The 14378-nt window shown below is 35.1% G+C and overlaps 2 protein-coding genes across 3 annotated transcripts in view; both read right to left on the bottom strand.

Annotated features, from left to right (window-relative positions):
- Window positions 1-3612, bottom strand: part of LOC113061588 (rho family-interacting cell polarization regulator 1-like) — a 60416-nt gene extending 56804 nt beyond the window's left edge. The window contains exon 1 of the mRNA XM_026230821.1: window positions 3381-3612. The gene's annotated coding sequence lies outside the window, so the exon portion shown is untranslated. The remainder of the gene's footprint in view (window positions 1-3380) is intronic.
- A 940-nt stretch (window positions 3613-4552) lies between these two features.
- LOC113061267 (C-factor-like) lies at window positions 4553-8095 on the bottom strand. Of its 2 annotated transcripts, XM_026230305.1 has the most exons (7): window positions 7963-8095; window positions 7666-7848; window positions 6980-7034; window positions 6415-6602; window positions 5475-5639; window positions 5240-5350; window positions 4553-5138 (listed from the first exon to the last, which is right to left on the bottom strand). In XM_026230305.1, the coding sequence occupies exons 2-7, from the start codon at window positions 7813-7815 to the stop codon at window positions 5025-5027; spliced, it is 783 nt and encodes a 260-aa protein (XP_026086090.1). In that variant the 5' UTR covers window positions 7816-7848; window positions 7963-8095; the 3' UTR covers window positions 4553-5024. The 2 variants fall into 2 exon arrangements, with proteins under 2 accessions (XP_026086090.1, XP_026086089.1); XM_026230304.1 differs by lacking the exon at window positions 7963-8095 and having other exon boundaries at window positions 7666-7920.
- Between the last annotated feature and the right edge of the window lie 6283 nt (window positions 8096-14378).

The raw sequence follows: 14378 nt of genomic DNA, 5'->3' as shown, positions 1-14378 counted from the left end.
GCTCTATTCTGTTTCATATGTCTCCTATCAAAGTCAGACATGCAAGTGCATTAGAGCATAAAAAGAACAAGATTCAGGGGCAAAAACAAATGATGACATGAGATATTTGAACTAGCAAAGAGTGTTTTATAATTTAGAGTTTGGAATCTTTAGACCAAAAATGTTCTCGAAATGATGTCTACAATCACTCCTGCTTGATTTACAGGTTAACTGCTCATGTATAATTTAAAGTGTCTGTTCATGAGTACATAAATGAGCAACATTTAAGCTTGCAATGTGTCTCATAACATGCTAACCAGCTTCTGTGAGTGTGTTTGGCAGTTTATAAGGAAGGAAGAAGCGCATCACAGGCTAGCGTGACCTCACCACCCTGCACATCTGTACCAATATACGCTTCCTCCTGTAACCATCGATAGCCATCTCTCTATCTCACCCACACAATGGGGAATTTCCGGCAAACTTTCCTTACAACTGATTATGTGTCTGTGAGAGAACGAATTTTAATCAAATGTAATTAAATTGCCTTATTATTATTTGCTTGTTTTGCCAGCTCTTGACTATCAGAAATACATCATTTATGCTTTCCATTCTTGAATGTTATGTAATCCAGTTTAAATTCTAGAAACATGGGGGTTTAAAATGTGCAAGTGAGAAGTGAGACATTTGTTTTGGGTGAACAATTCCTTTACGTCCGCTGGTCTGCCCTTTCAGCATTCATTTTACTTACTGATTCATATTGCATTTAAATAACTGCCCTTAATCAGTTTTTGTATTCTAGAAACAGCACTTGTTGGCTAACAAATCATGTTGCTGGAACAAAACAAAAAAAAAAAAACGGATTTTATAATTTTCTCAGATTTGTTCCCCATTTTAACTCTTAAAAATGTACGCTCTTAGAAGAACTGAAATCCATTGTGACTACTCTTATGGTGCTTTTAAGATGTGTTTTACTATTTATAAAGACTCTTTAAAAGCTCACAAGACAACATTATATAATGAGTGAACTATTGCTTTAAAGTGTGAGTCAGTGGGATCTGTGGGACTGTAATAGAGATAAAAAGTAAGCAGATGTGTGACAGTCAACATAGAGGAGGAAACTAGAAACCGTGAGAAAGACAAACTGAAAGAACAAAATCAGTACTTTAGCTTCAGAGAGTAAAACACGGCTCAAGCCATACATGTAATATGTCCCTGTTTTTTTCCCTCTCGTGGCTATTTGTTTTCTGCTGACCACTACTAGACTGAGGTCAAAGAGAAGACCTGTGCAAACAGCTGCCAAAAACACTGACACGCAACACTAGCATGGGGCTCTACAGTAAATGAAGGACACATAGTTTAATGTAGTACGTAAAATCCTGCAGCATTGACAAAGTGCTATCTAAAACAACAGGGTACAGAAAAACAGCTCTTGTGCCTTTGTGTGGTTACAGATAGAGTGAATGTGTATGTGTGTAGATAACCATGAAATATAAAAAGCTACTCCCCAGGGCAAAAGCACTTGCTTCTGGTTTGCTTGATCAACAGAGAGAAAAAACTGCTTTCCTTTTGTTTTTCTCGCGATGAGTCAACTTAATCCTTTAAACATTAAACCAAATGAATGTATTTGTGGCCATTTATTCTGTTAATACTTTGACCGGTGATTGCAAAAATTACATGAAGACATGTTTAGTTTGATTTGTTTACACTGCATGTAAATGTACTTGTCTTTTACTCGCTGTGATTTCGTATAAGCCGATTGTGAAAACCAATGAGAGTCATTCTGTAGATTCAGAGGGGAAGAGCTGAAGTTTATGTTGCATTGTTAATGACTACATTTCAGATTTCAGTAAATAGTTGTTATATTTAATTGTTAACAATCTGTTCTATAAATGGGGTCAACTAAATACAATTCTCAATCCCTCGAAGAAGAACTGAGCCAAAACAGAACAGAAGCATGAAAGCTTGTTCTGGAATGTAAAATTCTTTCAGAAGTGATAAGAGTGTAACATAGTGTAACATGGCACATCAGCTGCAGCTTTTTCCCTTTCTGTCAAGGTACTAAATGCTCATGGAGGCAATGCAATATGTGAAACATTTTACTGTCTTTATTATGTATTTTTTTTCTTCTTTTCGAATGCCTTTTATGTATAGATTTTATTGATTTATCCTTGTCCTAGACCAATAATTTTTATTAAACTCAATGAAATCCGATGAATATGAATAAACTGTAAATGCTAAAAATATTAATTATGTGTTTGAAGTTTATGATCAAAACAAGAACAGTTAAATAAACAACAATATCAACCATTTCAATATTTATTGTGTGTATATATATATATATATATATATATATATATATATATATATATATATATATATATTTCCAAATGAATTTTTCAAAAGCACTTGCTCCACCCCATTGTCCCACTGTAGGCCTACTTGTTTACAAATATTTGTATTGCTTGTTGTTTCCAATCAAGCCTTAATTTTGACAAATTATGCAGGAAATCAACAGTTAAAAATACTTAATTATGTGTATTTACCATACATAAAGGGCTACCCATGAAATTAGCCTTAGCTAAACAAAAGCGAAGACATTTGATTTTAATTGTATTTATTTTTGGACATTTTAATTTTATTTGAATTATTACAAATGTCACGTCCATCGTCTCATGTGGTGGAAAGGGCATTGTTGTTGAAAACTTTCTGACAAAAATGACAGAATTCTCTGATTTATTTCTACATACAGTATAGTGTGGTGGAAATTGTTAGCACGAAAACACATCAAAATAGTGTGGAAAAAAAATATTTTAAGAGCATTCAGAGGGCCAACATGCCCATAGGTGAAGAACACCCATTTATAAGCCATTCAGGTTGACTTATTAATATTATAAATTGTAAAACATGACAGAGGGTCAATTTACTGACTGGTGGTCAACCCACCACCAGTGAGAAAATTATTTGAAGAATTATTACGCAAACAATCATACAGTCATAGTCCAGAACCCACGATATGCACTTGCCGCTAACCACAAAGGTTTCTTTCTAAATTTCTCCTCTCAAACAATCAGATCATCATTACTAGAAGGATACAAACTCTCGGTATCCATGAAAACCTCTGTTTGAATCAGGGCGTAAAGTGGGTAAAGTGGGAATATCGGGAATATCCCAGACTGGCACAAAACTCCTCTCCAACGGACTCATGATTAATGATGGGAAATGAAGTCCCACATCTGCCTCATGTCAAAACGAGTAAATGTTTCCAAGAAATAATCAAAAATTCAGTCGTTATTGTTGTTATACTGACATACCCCAAACCTGCCATAATTATTAAAATGTACTCTCTCAAAAACAAACATTTTCTCTAACAAAGCGATAAATATCCACTATGAGGTTCCTACCTGAGGATTACTGGTATGTCCAAGCGACTAACGTTAAATCCCGTGTGAAGAACTAAACATAAACGTGACGTAAAGTAGTTAAAGAGTGTTTAATCTGAACTAGCAGCGCGTGAAACGTGTACGCGCACCGAACACAGGCTTCTGCGTATGCCCATCTCTTTTAGTTTCAAAGCTGACAGGGTAAAGATAAACCCTCCTGTCCTTGTTTTCACAGGACTATGGGAGTATCGCTATGAGGCAGCTGATAGTTAATGAAAAACCAACAGTCAGTTCTCTCCTCAGCATAACAATACGGCCAGACCAATGTCAGTCAATCACGCGCTTCGCTCGCTCCCGAGCAAATAGAGATCTGGAACCTCGTCTGATTGATTCTTTTGTCGGACTGATTGATTAGGTCACCTTTAAACAAATCCCATTAGTGTCAAACACAGTTAGAGTACTGCCAGCTATCTTAGTAGTGTAAGTTTAAACATCATAATATTTATCTTATAATTAATTATGTAGCCTATTGTTTTTTTTTTGTTGTTGAATTTGAAGACGTTCTTAGATTACAGTTTTGCAAATATAAAATGTGAAGAAGAAATATCAAAACTTAATATTGTCAAACTTTATGTGATGTTAAGGAGGATCTCAAAAAAATAAAAAAAAAATAAAAAAAAGTTTACACTTCAGCCATTAACTTAAAAAACATAATGGGCAGGTTGTCGCACTGGAACCTGTCATTTAATAGCCTATTAGAGTTTTATATATATATATATATATATATATATATATATATATATATATATATATATATATATATATATATATATATATATATATATATATATATATATATAAATTAAAATATGTATTTATATCTTTAACTCCTGCATCTCCAAACTGTACTGATGAGACATAAGCAGATATTAAGTTATGTAGCCTATGTGAGTTACTTAACCAAAGTGGTTCTCAACGGGGGGCCCAATTTAATCTAAATTTTTTTTAGATTACTGAGTTATATTAACATAACCTTAATAATAAAAAATAACTACAGATAAAGGGTTGAAAACCACTGCATTAAAATGGATATATTAATTAAACACTAGAGGGCGTACTGTACCCATGTAATTTTGGATGATTGAAGATCGCGTTATTCACCAAATATTCATTAATTTATGAGACATGGAGTAGCAATTGTTTTATTTGTTAGTGTACATGATTTAATTGTCCTTTCTGGAAATCACATTTGAAGAAGGGCATGTTCTGGTTGGCTTTGTTTCTTTTGGCTTTCTCTTTTACATTTTCCTAATCTTCCTTGTTTTACTTATCCATTCTCCCATTGTGTCACAGCTAATTTTATTACAATTGCTAATATTTAATTTGTAAAGACTGCAATACAAACATCAGTTAGGGGAAAATTCAAGACAAAAGAAAACTGTTTTCATGCTTTTAAATGAGATCTTTCTCACATGCATTACACAATTATGATGGCATATTTTTCATTGATGTATTACAAGTTCGTGAACCTGTAAATAAACACCATGTCTTATACTAGAATGGCTGTTAGAAACATTTTTCTCAGACAAACCGCAGACAGACAAAAAAGTGGAAGTACATGTCAAACTTAAGATGTGAACACAACACACAAGATGAGTTCCGTAATCACCAGGGGATCTTTTTGCCTTCCCAATCTAAAAGAGTTCCACTCTCTTTCTCGGTGAGGCTTGTGATGACTTTCAACATACTGCTGATGCTCGTAAGTGTCGTCAGGGGAGCCTGAGGGTGCCACGAGAAAAATTACAAATATGAGGCTGCCAAAGAAAGTAAACCACTGAGATGAATGTAAAAACACATTTGTAACAAGCACTTTGTATTACCTCTGGGCCTCCCATTTCTGTCTGGACCCATCCTGGATGGAGAGACATAACTAGAATGCCATCTTTTTTAAAATCTTCTGCCAAGCAGCAAGTTAACATGTTCAGTGCTGCCTGAAGTAAAGAAACAGTCCAGATGTAGTAGTTTTAATAGGGATTTATTAGTAAAATAAAGCCTATACTTGAAGAAATTTTATGTTTTGTTGTCTATGGATTACAGTAAAAGGGCTCCTGGTACCTTGCTGACCCGATAGGGGTACATTGGAGACACAGAGAAATTCTCAGGGCATCTGGTGATGGATGACAGCAGTGTGGAAACATTGATAATAGCTGACCTACTGCAAGACATGCTTGTTTGATGAGGAAACTGAGCTGCAGCCTTGCACAGGAGGGGATGGAAATCCTGAAAATGAAATAACGTCATTTACCGTCAAGGGAAAATGTTACACAAGAAAATGTTTGCCTTGTTTTCCACTACAAATATCTAGACATTCCCAAACCAAACAAGCTTTAAGGTAACAAGTCTTGTTTTCTGGAAAATAATAATAATAATAATAATATTAATAATACATTCAAATTAGTTGATTTTATGCTTTGGGGGGAAAAAAATTATCAGTGGGCAAAGAAAAAGAACAAAAATCTTTATTAAAAGGGAAAACAAGATTATCTTTCTTTTCTGACTGACAGGTGTTTTTCTTGTTTTGAGCATACTTCATTTTTTTAAGAATAATACTTAATATCTTAAGTCCCATATTTTTTTTGTGTGTGCTTTCACACTTGCTTCGCTTGCCTGGTCCGAACCAAGTGTGCCGCACTAGTCCTCAAATATGAAGCCATCGTTTTTCGATCACCTCCAGGTGGCAGACGCAAGCGAACCTCAAATATTCGGATTCAAATATTAAAATATGAACACAGTCAGGTGGGGGGAGGGGGGAGGGGGGAGCAATCGAACTCGGGTTCAGACCAGGCAAGTGAACCAAGTGTGAATGCACCCTAAGTGGACTCGGGTATGATTCGCGGGTGCACACCCGAGTTCGAAAGACAGCATTCACATCATCCAAACCAACCGAACTCTGACGTCAGTCGAACCCGGGTGCGCACCAAAAGTGATCGTGTGAAAGCACCCTTAGATATTAATAATGAAAAACAAGACAAAAATAATAAGTCACACAGTCAACCTTTGAGATGAGCATGGGTCCTACAACATTGGTTGTGTACACGTCCACCATCTCCTGTTTTCCCGTCTCTGCTAGAGATCCTGGGATGTTCACACCAGCATTGTTGATGATCAGATTCAGGCCTTTGCCCTTCAGCTTGGCTTCCACCAGTTTTGAGGCCTCTGCGATACTAGTAGGACTAGTCGTGTCTATTGAGAAATTAGGTAAACCAACATTATACTATATTAAAAGAGAAGTTCATCCAAAATTTGAAAATTTGAGCTTGTGTATTCATCAGAACAAAATTAATTTAGCATTACATCACTTGCTCATAAATGGATCGTCTAGTGAAAGGATGCTAAACAGCTGATTAAAAATATCACAATAATCTGAGCAAATGGTGTTATGCTAAATTTATCAAAATCTGTTCTGATGAAGAAACAAACCAATCTACATCTTGGATGGATGAAGTAGGCCTACATTTTCAGCAGATATAAATGTTTTGGTGAACTGATCTTTTAATCCAGAATCATGGCTCAAGCACAAAGTTACAACAACATTCATTATTTTATTATTAATCTCCTACCAAGTTGGACAACCGTGATCACATCGTGGTGCTTCTGAGCTAGTTCCTGGAGATCCTAGAAGACAAGCAGTTGGAAGTACTTTCCAGGATGTTCTAGAAATACACAACTTCTTCATAAAATGACACATCCTAGAGACACGTTACGTGTCACAATTCACCATTGAAATGCCGCACACAAACAGCAAAGTTGCCCAACAAGTTTCAGTGCCACAATGACTCATCTACGTTGTCTTTGTAAAACTGGAATAGTACAGATAGTACAAAGTTCAAACAATTTCAGCACCTAGTACATTGGAATTCACCGGATTAAAAAACAAAACCTTTATGATAAATGGCAATGACAACAGTGAAAACATATAGCTTTTATAATTTCAGGAACACTTTAAAATAAGATTCATTAACCTTATTTTTTTAGACACCATATTAGACACCACCGTAACAATGAATAGTACTTTTACTTATTAATATAAATGAATCTTTAACATTTCATGTTGTATTAATTAACATAATTGTATTATTTGGTAAATTAATTATACAATTTAATTGCGTTTAATAATTAAAGTTGTAGAAATGAATTCAAATTAGTTAACATATTATATTATTAACAGTGGTATATTTATAAATGAACTTACCAGTTGCACACATGGAAACCAGTTTTTCTATACAGTGTTAGCATGGCTCCGTACCTGTGATCTTGGTCCATTTGGTTCTCTACAACCAGCAAAGATCTGAACTGGAGGCGAGGGTGAATCAACCAACTGGCGAACCAACTCAAGTCCAATTCCACGGTTTGATCCAGTCACCAGAACACTGTCACATATTCTAGATGCCATCATCAGTCAGAGGCTCGTCTGTGACCTGCACTCAGTCTACAATGGAAGGCATGTACATGTATGTTAGTGTGTATGTATTGGAAATGTGGGAGTAATCAGTGTTATGGAGTAATAAGTCTATTAACTCTTTAAAGGTCTGTGAATGTTTACCGCAATTGCTTACGCTTCAGTTAGTCCCTCCCAGGACACAAAGCTGCCTTCTTCCTACATGTACATCTACTCATTTAGAAAGTGTTTTAATCCAAAGAAGCTTACGAATGAGACATGCAGTATGAAGCTGAGATCAATGAGTAACAACTCAGATGTCTTCTCAATGTCACTCTATTACCATGTATACACTGATTTAGAAAGTGTTTTAATCCAAAGAAGCTTACGAATGAGACATGCAGTATGAAGCTGAGATCAATGAGTAACAACTCAGATGTCTTCTCAATGTCACTCTATTACCATGTATACACTGATTTAAATCAGGAACAGGATTTTCTTGATTTTCTCTCATGCTTAAGTTTAACTGTAATACATGGCCAACAACAAAATACTTGAACTCAGATACTTATATAGTTTTAGATCCTTAAATATACAGATCTTGTTATTATATTATTGTCTGATGTAATGGCCTAATCTGACAGCAGTGACAGTATAGTTAAAAAAAGAAGAAGCCACAAACATAACCACAGACTGATGTGGAAATACATGTTAAGTGAATGCTGAACGACAAAAAATGTTGTGTAATCACTGCGGTATACTAATGCTTGTGCCGAGCGACTGTCTTTGATGCTTGTGATCCCAGTCACTTTCAGAATAAATAACTCTAACACAAGATAAATAAAATGTTGAAATAATAATAATTTTTAAAAAAATCGTAATAAGTGTTACAATTTTAAGAATGAATTAAACCAAATTTTGCATCATGCTTTATGCTTAAACCAGTTTAGGCAAATTAATAATGGGATAAGAAAAATATATTATATTTTATATGATATATTTTTATGTAATTATACATTATATTCTTAATAAAACTGTTCAAAAGTATAATCAGTATTTATTATAATATTTCTTGGGCACCAAATCAGCATATTAGAATAATTTCGGAAAGACCATGTGACACTGACACAGTAGTGGCTGCTGAAAAGTAGTCAGCTTTGCCATCACAGGAATAGATTACATTTAAAAAAAATTATTTTATATAAAATAACTGCAGCCTTGGTGAGCATAACCGAGCTTTTCAAAACACTTCTATGTAAACAATATGAATGGTGTTTACCCACTGACTGAATGTTATCTTAATATGCTCACCTTGGTGATGATTTTCCAATTATAATTTTGTCACACTTTGCCAATTTCTTTCCTGCTTTTGCATCCTGGATCCATCTGGCCTTTGTTCTTCAGGTTGACTTCCATCAGCTTTGCAGCGATATAAAGTTTGTATAATACAGATATAGATTCAGAGTGATATAAAATTTGTATAATACAGATATAGATATTGAGTGATATACAGTTTGTGAAATACTTCTGAGAAATTATGTGTGATACAATCAGTAACAACAGATAGAAAACTTAATCAGTGTTGTAAATAACTGCTTATTAGAATGTTAATTTAAGCTGGTGTATCAACTGTTGTCAAATACTGGTTCTTCTGAGATAATAGCAGAAACAGGAGCTTTTACATGACTTGTTTATCTTACAGACATGCAAAAAAAATGTGTCACAATGCACCCTTTATCTAAAGCAGAGCTGCGGAATCAGGACTAGTTTCGGTGTCACAATGACTTGTTACAAATGAAACGTGATGCAAAATGTCAGAAATGTAGATGAGATCTTGATATACGGCATAGGATAGACATGCCACTAATGTACTTCAGTAGTACAACTAAACCAAAACAAACCTTTATGGTGAAGGGAATGAAGATAAACGTGTAAGCAATTTTTAATGGTTTTCGTCTTAGTCTTTTTCTTCAAAGATTTGCACTTGAGATTCGGGTGATTCAGAAAACTGGTGAACCAACTCAAATCCAGTTCTACACTTTGAACATTATTTTCAGATAAGGGGGTAATAGTATGCTCAGTAAATGTCTAACAAGTGCCACCACTTAATGCTTCCCTCCCTGACTTTACAAAGGCCTTTTCTTCTTAGACTAACAACTAACATATATTTCAAGAACATGCAGGTATCATCTGTGTAATAACACTGCACTCTTAAAAGTAAACAGTTTTATTTATTTATTTATTTATTTTTTCAAAGATTCCATGAAAGTAAATGGTTTTTCATGGAACCATAAATACTGATAAAGAACCTTTATTTTAATTAATGTGATATGCTTTTTTTTTTGCCTTACAGTAAAAATGTGTAAGCATCCTTAAAATAATATAAATGCATTTGAAAAGACAATATTGTGTAGGATGATACAATAAGTTTTCAGAAGAAAATATCTTGAATTAAGTTTTTATTATTTTTAGATAAAGCACTTTTACGACAAAAACGAAAAAAAAAACATTGTAGTAATGTTTGTGCCATTTGATAATTAAAAAAAAATACTTTCAAACTTTTTTTAAAGAAATCAAAGCAGAATTAAGACTCCTATATAATAATGTTGACTGACAGGACATTCAAATCACAGGATGGCGGGAAAAATCCAGAAGCAAGCAAAATGAGATATTTTGGCCGCTAGGTGGCAGAACTTAATTACTTATGTCACCAAGGGTTAAAAAAAAAAAAGTGTTAAAAATTTTTTTGTCTGAATTAACAATTTTCCTTTAAAATTCTACACACTTAATTAAAAGTATTTTTTTTAAATCCTCATTAAAATATACAAACGTTTTTTTTTTCCATGTTCAGTGTCATCTGTACATTCACACATTGATCTTATCACACACAAACACAAACGAGACACAAAACAGACTATAACTGTCCCAGACTTCCTCTCATACCTGTTCACACACAGAAAAGAACACAGCCTGTCCTCTCAAACTAGGACAAAGAGCAGCTGATACAGACATGTAACCATGGTGACCAGGTGACGTCTCACATTCCAGCTTGAGCTCTCAGGTTTCAGATGGGAGGCCAGTATTCATCTACCTCCATCACACTGCCTAAAACGATGCCAGTCTGCGAAGATGGCAATGGGCTACTGACCAAAAAGCCAGGCATCTAATTCAAAAACAGAGGGGGAGAGGTTTCTAGTCAGTTGTGTCTGGCAAAGAACATCATGTCTAACCAATCCACAAGTTTGCCATGTCACGATCAGTCAGCGATCAAGTGTTTCTCTCTCGCTTGGTCTGTTCTTATAAGTTGTGTTACAGCACAGAGCGCATTAGCCTCAAGCTAGAGGCCAATCATACCATGCCAGGAATTCTTCTTTTCTTTAAGCTAAAGCCTGTGGAATGCTGGGTAGGCAGCTGAGAGGCTGACGACTGGCAGCTTGGGTCTGGTAACCTGCTGAGGGATGTGGGAGAGCCAGGGGAATGTAGAGTCCTCAGAGCAGAGTGCACCGGCCAGTCTGGCAGCATTCTTTACACATAAATGCACACACACCTCAGAAACCCACAGAAGCATTCCAGTTGGTCTTTGGTCTCACTTTACATACAACAATGACAATACAAAACATTCACATAACATCAAATAGATACTTTATACATTCGCCTGCCCTACAACACTGCGGTCCTACATTTTATTCAAAAGACTTACCGCATAAAGCACAAAGGTTTATTAAGTGGGTATAGAAAAGAATCACTCACTAAAAGATAATTAAGTTTTGTGTGAGTTGCAGGGGATTTCCTCCCCTCATACTTTTTGATTTCCTTCTTTTATTCAGAGACAAACTCTGAAATTAAGAACTTGCATAAATATTATATCGCAGAGATAGCAAAAAGTATCCTAATTTAAAAATAAAGAGTCAACAAACATTAAATAAAACCACTAATAAAACACGAAAATGAAATGAGAAAACAGAGACACACTTTGTCAGCATAGAATTGCTCGATAAAAATAGCTGTTCAGAGGTAGTTTAGTTGACATTTGATGCTGTGTGTCAGTGTGTCACTGTTTTTTATAAGAATATTTCTTCCTTTTTGGAATAAGAAAAGTCATATAGTGTTGATTATGGTTTTGACATCTCACACACCTTGCATAATAAACATACTGAGCATTTCAGATTGAGAATCAAAAAGTAGTTGTTGTTTATTTTCCTCATGCAAAAAACTTTATAGACATTATAATTGAATGTCAAGGAACATGACTCAACATTGACACTACAACACTACAATTAGACCGTACAATGCAAAACAATGAACAAGCATATTCTCTTGTAAAATATTTGTTGTTTTTTAGAATACCATTTTTTGATCAGACATAAGTGAAAAGTGATTTACGGTTCACTGAATGAGTCTGATTCGAGTATTAAATCAAGTTTGAGGATGTTTGATGAATCTTTTTACTTTTTTTCATAATAGTCAGTTGTTCACTCTACACCTTCTCACTTTTGAACTTTGAAAATGAAGTTAAATTAAAAGTTTTGCATTTGCATTTGCATTTGCAACCATTTTAGTCGCAAATTAGAGCCCTTTTTTGTATTGGTGCATCACTTAATCAAAGTTTGAGTTGGTAAAATGATTAAAATGTATCTTACAATCACCAAAGCTACATTTATTTCTTCAAAATACAGTAAAGGAGCAATACTGTGGTTAATAATGGTCTAATTTCATTCCTGTGATGACAACCTGAAATTTCAGCAGACGTAACTCCAGTCTTCAAGATCCTTCAGAAATCATCCTAATAGACTGATTTGGTGCTCAAGAAACATTTATTATTATCAATCTTGAAAACGGTTGTACACTGACTCTTTCATTTAAAATAGTAATTTAATTTGGTTTTACATGTTTACATCAACATCACTGGTGCTTGTGATTTGAATGGTCATTTTGTTTCATAACACTCTGAAGTAGACCTTATGGTACAATAGATATGTAAACACCTGAGATGAATAATTTAGTGTGTATTCAGAGAACGAAAAATAGTTGTGATTCCAGACAGGTAAGATCGAAATGTTTGCTCATTCTACTGACATGACTGAGGTATGAGGCACATTTTCAATACTAAGACCTGTACTGTTAAGGGCTTTTCATTTTGTCACAAAGTCACTTATCTCTACCAAATGGTTACGTCTGGCTTGAAATTGCTAGCAAATCTTCATATTCTTGCAGTGAAATGTGTCCAGAGGGAGTCTGCTTCGTTTGAGATCAAGAACTGTGAGCCATTCTCTGTCAGATTACAGAAAATTAGTAAATCGTGTATCACATCATTTCTGTTACCGAACGATAAGCCCCCTTCCTCAAAAAAAAAAAAAAAAATTCAGCTCATGATGACAACAATTTCTCATATTTCAAGTGAGCTTCACCCCATTTTATCCTGAATGTACAAGGCCAAGTGTATAGCAGAGGTGGGAGTATTACATATCTTATCAGCTTGTACAAACCAGACCTCTCTTGAATAGCTCACATTCTCAAGTATCCTAAAACTAATACTCTGTGGGTGAGAATACCAGTCCCATTCACCTGTTTAAACTGTAAACACCAGGTTAATAGGAGCAAACGCTCCCATCTACTTTACCTCTGTCCTTAATGTAAAATTACAGTGAGCCATTAGAGAAAAATGCTTCTCAAGTTTCTGTTTCTCAGGTGAAAAGTTAATTAACAGACCTTAAGTCTCAGCAGGTTCTTATCTAACAAACATCTGGTTTGACAGGTTAAATACTTCGGGTATGAGCGCATGGATGAGCCAGAGGGGAGAACATGGTCAGGTGTCAGACAGACATTTGAAAATTCTCCAGGAACTTCATTTTCTCAAATAAAAACAAATGTGGAAGAGTTGAAATATGTTGCAGGAACCAAACAGGATTGTCCAAAAGACCAACCTTTTCCAAGTACCTTATGGGTCAGCTGAGTCACTGATACCTATGTGAAAGAGAGACATGTGTAAACTTCATTTCTCCGCTATATTCCAGGAAATTGTTGGGTCTAGACCAAATGCAGAGTAGATCAAAGTACTGACCGTTGCAATGAGCAACCAGGATGATCATCTCCTTCCACATTCCTCCATTCTTCTGCTTTCCATCTCCATCCGAGCTGGACAGATGCCATACCAGGAACTGTACTAATTTTAAGCATCTCTGGTAATAAATCATTAATTGAGAAAAAGGCAAACTTTAAGGAAACCACAAGGCCAGGGCCCACTAGGGGGCCTCAGCAAACTTTCAGTGGGACCCCGGGATGACATAAATTCTGTTATCATTTACTCATTTACTCACCCTCAAGCTATTCCAAGCCTCTATGAATTTTTTCTTCTGCTGAACACAAAAGACATTTAGAAGAATACAGTTGATGGTCCGGTGCTAGTTGTCACAGAAGGATGCTGTCACAAGGTAACATTTAATATTTTCCTGTTTGTTTTGTATTTCTGAATTATTTTACTATATTTAAAGTTGACCAAATGCTGTTAAAAGGCAGGCTACATTGTGAAAACTTTACCAAAGATAGTGGGACAACATGCTCCAAAACTGAATCATGTTGTT

The sequence above is a fragment of the Carassius auratus genome, chromosome 43 (assembly GCF_003368295.1).
Source record: "Carassius auratus strain Wakin chromosome 43, ASM336829v1, whole genome shotgun sequence".
NCBI classification, from domain to species: domain Eukaryota; kingdom Metazoa; phylum Chordata; class Actinopteri; order Cypriniformes; family Cyprinidae; genus Carassius; species Carassius auratus.
The sequence above is the reverse complement of the archived record's forward strand: the minus strand, read 5'-3'. Positions and strand labels throughout refer to the sequence as shown.

Coding starts and splice junctions, on each gene's coding strand:
- LOC113061267 (XM_026230305.1), bottom strand. CDS start 7,815: ATGATGGCATCTAGAATATGTGACAGTGTTCTGGTGACTGGATCAAAC. Junction 6,603..6,979: donor GATCACGGTTGTCCAACTTG/GTAGGAGATTAA, acceptor ATTTCTCAATAG/ACACGACTAGTCCTACTAGT. Junction 5,139..5,239: donor CAGAAATGGGAGGCCCAGAG/GTAATACAAAGT, acceptor TGGCACCCTCAG/GCTCCCCTGACGACACTTAC.